This window comes from Pseudoliparis swirei, chromosome 10 (genome assembly GCF_029220125.1).
Source record: "Pseudoliparis swirei isolate HS2019 ecotype Mariana Trench chromosome 10, NWPU_hadal_v1, whole genome shotgun sequence".
Classification (NCBI taxonomy): domain Eukaryota; kingdom Metazoa; phylum Chordata; class Actinopteri; order Perciformes; family Liparidae; genus Pseudoliparis; species Pseudoliparis swirei.
Window position 1 is genome coordinate 1,254,222 of NC_079397.1, and position 5,000 is coordinate 1,259,221.

The 5,000-nt window shown below is 45.9% G+C and overlaps 1 protein-coding gene across 1 annotated transcript in view; it reads left to right on the forward strand.

Annotated features, from left to right (window-relative positions):
• The window catches only part of LOC130200863 (leucine-rich repeat-containing G-protein coupled receptor 5-like), a 36,435-nt gene that overhangs the window by 8,891 nt on the left and 22,544 nt on the right, over positions 1–5,000 (forward strand). The window contains exon 6 of the mRNA XM_056425438.1: positions 945–1,016. Within this exon, the coding sequence (XP_056281413.1) occupies positions 945–1,016 (72 nt within the window). The remainder of the gene's footprint in view (positions 1–944; positions 1,017–5,000) is intronic.

A 5,000-nucleotide genomic window follows, 5' to 3' on the forward strand; every position in this document is an offset into this window, starting at 1 on the left:
GGTTATAACGTTAACTAGTTTATCAGACAGTTAGTTAGTTATAAGTTTACTAGTTTATAAGACAGTTAGTTATAAGTTAGCTGGTTTCTGGATTAGCCAGTAGTTATCCAGTTTTGATTGGTTAGATTCTTGTGAGCTGTGAGTTCAGAACTACCTTTCTGGTTGTGTTGTTGTTGTTGTTGTTGTTGTTGTTGTTACCTTCGCATTGAAAATGCGGAAGGTTATGTTTTGATCGTCGTGTATTTATTTCTTTATTTATTTGTATAACTAAAAAAGTATTAAACCGAATCGCATGAAATTTGGTGGGATGATTGTTTATTATCCAGGGACCAGTTGATTAGATTTTGGGATTGATCGGGTCAAAGGTCAAGGTCAAGAAAAGGTCAAAATCTTATTTTTACCATCGCGCGGTCAATTTTTATCCAATTGGCAACTAATGCCAACATGTTCATAATGCAATGCCCAATCTTGTGATATGCGAAGGTATGCGCTCTACCGAGTGCCCGTTCTAGTTGTTGTTGTTGTTGTTGTTGCCTTGGAGCTGCGGCAGCACGAAGTTAACCTGAGGCACTGACTGTCTGCAACAGCCCCTTAATAACACGCACAACTATGTGTGTGTACGTGTGTGTGTGCTTGTGTGTGTGTTTATGTATGTGTGTGTATATGTGTGTGTGTGTGTGTGTGTGTGTGTGTGTGTGTGTGTGTGACGGCATTCAGCCTTGAAGTCTGCTGTCATTTCTTTTGTCCGATCGGCTTGAAGCTAATTTGCATGAAATTCCCAAAAGAAGGAAAAAAAACCTTATTGAGAGGCCCCGGGGCCCCAAAGACACACACTCACACACACTCACACACACACACACACACTCACACACACACACACACTCTCTCACACACACACACACGTTTTGTCTGCTTCATTAGTTCATCAGTCTCTTTCTCCGTAGGCATCTCAACAACAATGGGATCGTATCCATGGGAACGGACTGCTTCCACGGGCTCCACAGTTTGGAGACGCTGTGAGTTACTGTGTGTGTGTGTGTGTGTGTGTGTGTGTGTTTTGGGGAGGAGTTGAAGGAGTCAGGGTTGAGTCGGGGTCAGGATGAGGAGGTGACAGAAGGTTTAATTCATGAAACAGCTCCACAACAACAAGAACATGGAAGTATCTCCTTTTTTACATCTACACCTGTTATAAACATATTATAAACATGTCATAACATGTCATAACATGTCATAACACTTATATGATTGTTTCGTAAAGACCAGTGCGATTAATTGTTAATGTTAAATTTCCGAGTATAAAATATAAAAACGCGTCTGCATCACGAGTCCTTAAGCCCCGCCTCCTCTAGAAGTGTCCGTCACCACTGTTAGGGCTGGAGGGTATAAATAAAGGTTATTCAAGTTCGTGCTGGAAGTCGATGTCTCACAGACGACTCTTTCACAATCGAAGTCGACGGGGAAAGTCTCGAGACGTTTGACCACGTTGTGACGCCTCTTCTTCCCCTCTTACCTTTCAGAATAAAAGCCCGAGACATACGCGCTTGCTTAACTGATTCCCAGAGGGAACTCAAAGTCCCCATTTCCCTTAAAGGAAACCTAATAAATAGTCGTTCAGCAGCTTAAACTCGGCCTCACAAACACTGAGCGTGAGCGTCTTGGTGGTTGGAGAATATTTACATATTTTTGTGTCTTTTATTTGTGCGAAAAAGCCAAAAGAGTGTCGGGAATGCTATTTCTGCTACTAGCGGTTAGCATGTGATCTGTTTGTTTTCAAAGACTATTTATAGATATTAGATGGAGGCAGATCAACCTGCGTGTGTGTGTGTGTGTGTGTTTGTGTGTGTTGGTCTGTGTGTGTATAAATGTGTGAATGTGTGTGTGTGTACAATGTCTCAACCACACTGAAACCAGAAACACACAAACACAACACACAAACACTGTGTGTGAAAGACTGTGTGTGTGTGTGGTGTGTGTGTGGTGTGTGTGTGGTGTGGGTGTACCTTGCAAAATAGGAATAATAAACCACACAGAAACTCATCACACACTCAACAAAAGAAGAAAAATAGAAGAAAAAAAGGTGTCAGTGTGTCAGTCAAACACCTGTCAGTCAATCATCTGAGTCAATCACCTGTCAGTCAAACACCTGTCAGTCAATCACCTGTCAGTCAATCACCAGTCAGTCAATCACCTGTTTAAACACACAACACACCTGTCAGTCAAAGACCTGTCAGTCAATCACCTGTCAGTCAAACACCTGTCAGTCAATCACCTGTCAGTCAAACACCTGTCAGTCAATCACCTGTCAGTCAAACCACACACAGTCACTCACGTTCAGTCAATCACCTGTACAAACACAAACAGTCAGTCAATCACCTGTCAGTCAAACAGGAGAAAATCAATCATCAGTCAAACACCTTCAGTCAAATTATACCCCTGTCAGTCAATCACGAACCTCAGAACATCAGACTCAGAGACAGAAGGACGGGACACCTGTCAGTCAAACACCTGTCAGTCAAACACCTGTCAGTCAATCACCTGTCAGTCAATCACCTGTCAGTCAAACACCTGTCAGTCAATCACCTGTCAGTCAATCACCTGTCAGTCAATCACCTGTCAGTCAAACACCTGTCAGTCAATCACCTGTCAGTCAATCACCTGTCAGTCAAACACCTGTCAGTCAATCACCTGTCAGTCAAACACCTGTCAGTCAATCACCTGTCAGTCAAACACCTGTCAGTCAATCACCTGTCAGTCAATCACCTGTCAGTCAAACACCTGTCAGTCAATCACCTGTCAGTCAAACACCTGTCAGTCAATCACCTGTCAGTCAAACACCTGTCAGTCAATCACCTGTCAGTCAATCACCTGTCAGTCAAACACCTGTCAGTCAATCACCTGTCAGTCAAACACCTGTCAGTCAATCACCTGTCAGTCAAACACCTGTCAGTCAATCACCTGTCAGTCAATCACCTGTCAGTCAAACACCTGTCAGTCAATCACCTGTCAGTCAATCACCTGTCAGTCAATCACCTGTCAGTCAAACACCTGTCAGTCAATCACCTGTCAGTCAAACACCTGTCAGTCAATCACCTGTCAGTCAAACACCTGTCAGTCAATCACCTGTCAGTCAAACACCTGTCAGTCAAACACCTGTCAGTCAATCACCTGTCAGTCAAACACCTGTCAGTCAATCACCTGTCAGTCAAACACCTGTCAGTCAAACACCTGTCAGTCAATCACCTGTCAGTCAAACACCTGTCAGTCAATCACCTGTCAGTCAATCACCTGTCAGTCAAACACCTGTCAGTCAATCACCGAGTTTGACCGATGGCTCCGCCCACTAACTTAACCTCTTGAACCTAATCAGCGAACACAGTTGTGATAATTACAATGTTCCCTGAAGGCCTCTGGATCTCCCATGAGCCCTTAAACTGTCTGAGACCTATTAACCAATCACAACGCTCCAAATCCATCAAGGATGGAAAGCGTAGCGGCCATTGTTGTTACAAAGCGTAACACACACACACACTCACACACACTCACACCCTCACACACTCACACATACTCACACACACCCTCACACACTCACACACACCCTCACACACTCACACATACTCACACACCTCACACCACACACTCACACACACCCTCACACACTCACACATACTCACACACACCCTCACACACTCACACACACTCACACACTCACACACTCACACACACTCACACACACCCTCACACACTCACACACACCCTCACACACACCCCCTCACACACTCACACACACTCACACACACACTCACACTCACACACCCTCACACACTCACACACTCACACACACCCTCACACACTCACACACACTCACACACCCCCTCACACACCCTCACACACTCACACTCACACACACTCACACACTCACACACACACACTCACACACTCACACACACACCTCACACACTCACACTCACACACTCACACACTCACACACCTCACACACCTCACACACTCACACACACTCACATCTCACACTCACACACACACACACACACACCTCACACTCACACACCTCACACTCACACACACACCTCACACACACCACACACACCTCACACACACACCTCACACTCACTCACACACACCACACACACTCACACACACCTCACACTCACACACACCCTCACACCTCACACACTCACACACCTCACACTTGCTCACACACCTCACACACACCTCACACTCACACACCTCACACACCTCACACCTCACACACACGCTCACACACACACCTCACACACTCACACACTCACACACACACACCACACACTCACACACCTCACACACCCTCACACCACACACACACCTCACACCTCACACACCTCACACACACTCACACTCACACACACCTCACACACACGCCCTCACACACTCACTCACACAAACCCTCACACACACACACTCACACACCCACACACACCTCACACACTCACACACCCTCACACACCCCACACACCTCACACACTCACACACCTCACACACACACACACACACACTCACACACACCCTCACACACACCCCCTCACTCACACACACTCACACACACACTCACACACACCCTCACACACTCACACACACCTTCACACACACACACTCACACACCCCTTCACACACACACACACACACACACTCACACACACACTCACACTCAGGACCGCACTGAAGCAATTTCAATGGAATGGTATTTTCTAGTGCTGTGAAAAATAACGCGTTAACTCAGTTAATTCAATTACAGGCTTAACTAGTTGTTTTTTTTAACACATTTAACGCATGCGCAGAATGAGCTTCCAATCCGTCTGTTGTTGGTCGTCGGGACGAAAAAAAAGTCACTTGCAAAATGAGCTTCCAATCCACCACTTCAATCTGAACTCTGTCCGCTCTCATGCAGACGGTCTGTTCATCGGTAATGATCCTTCCGCAGGTTCACCTCCGGAAACCTTGTTACG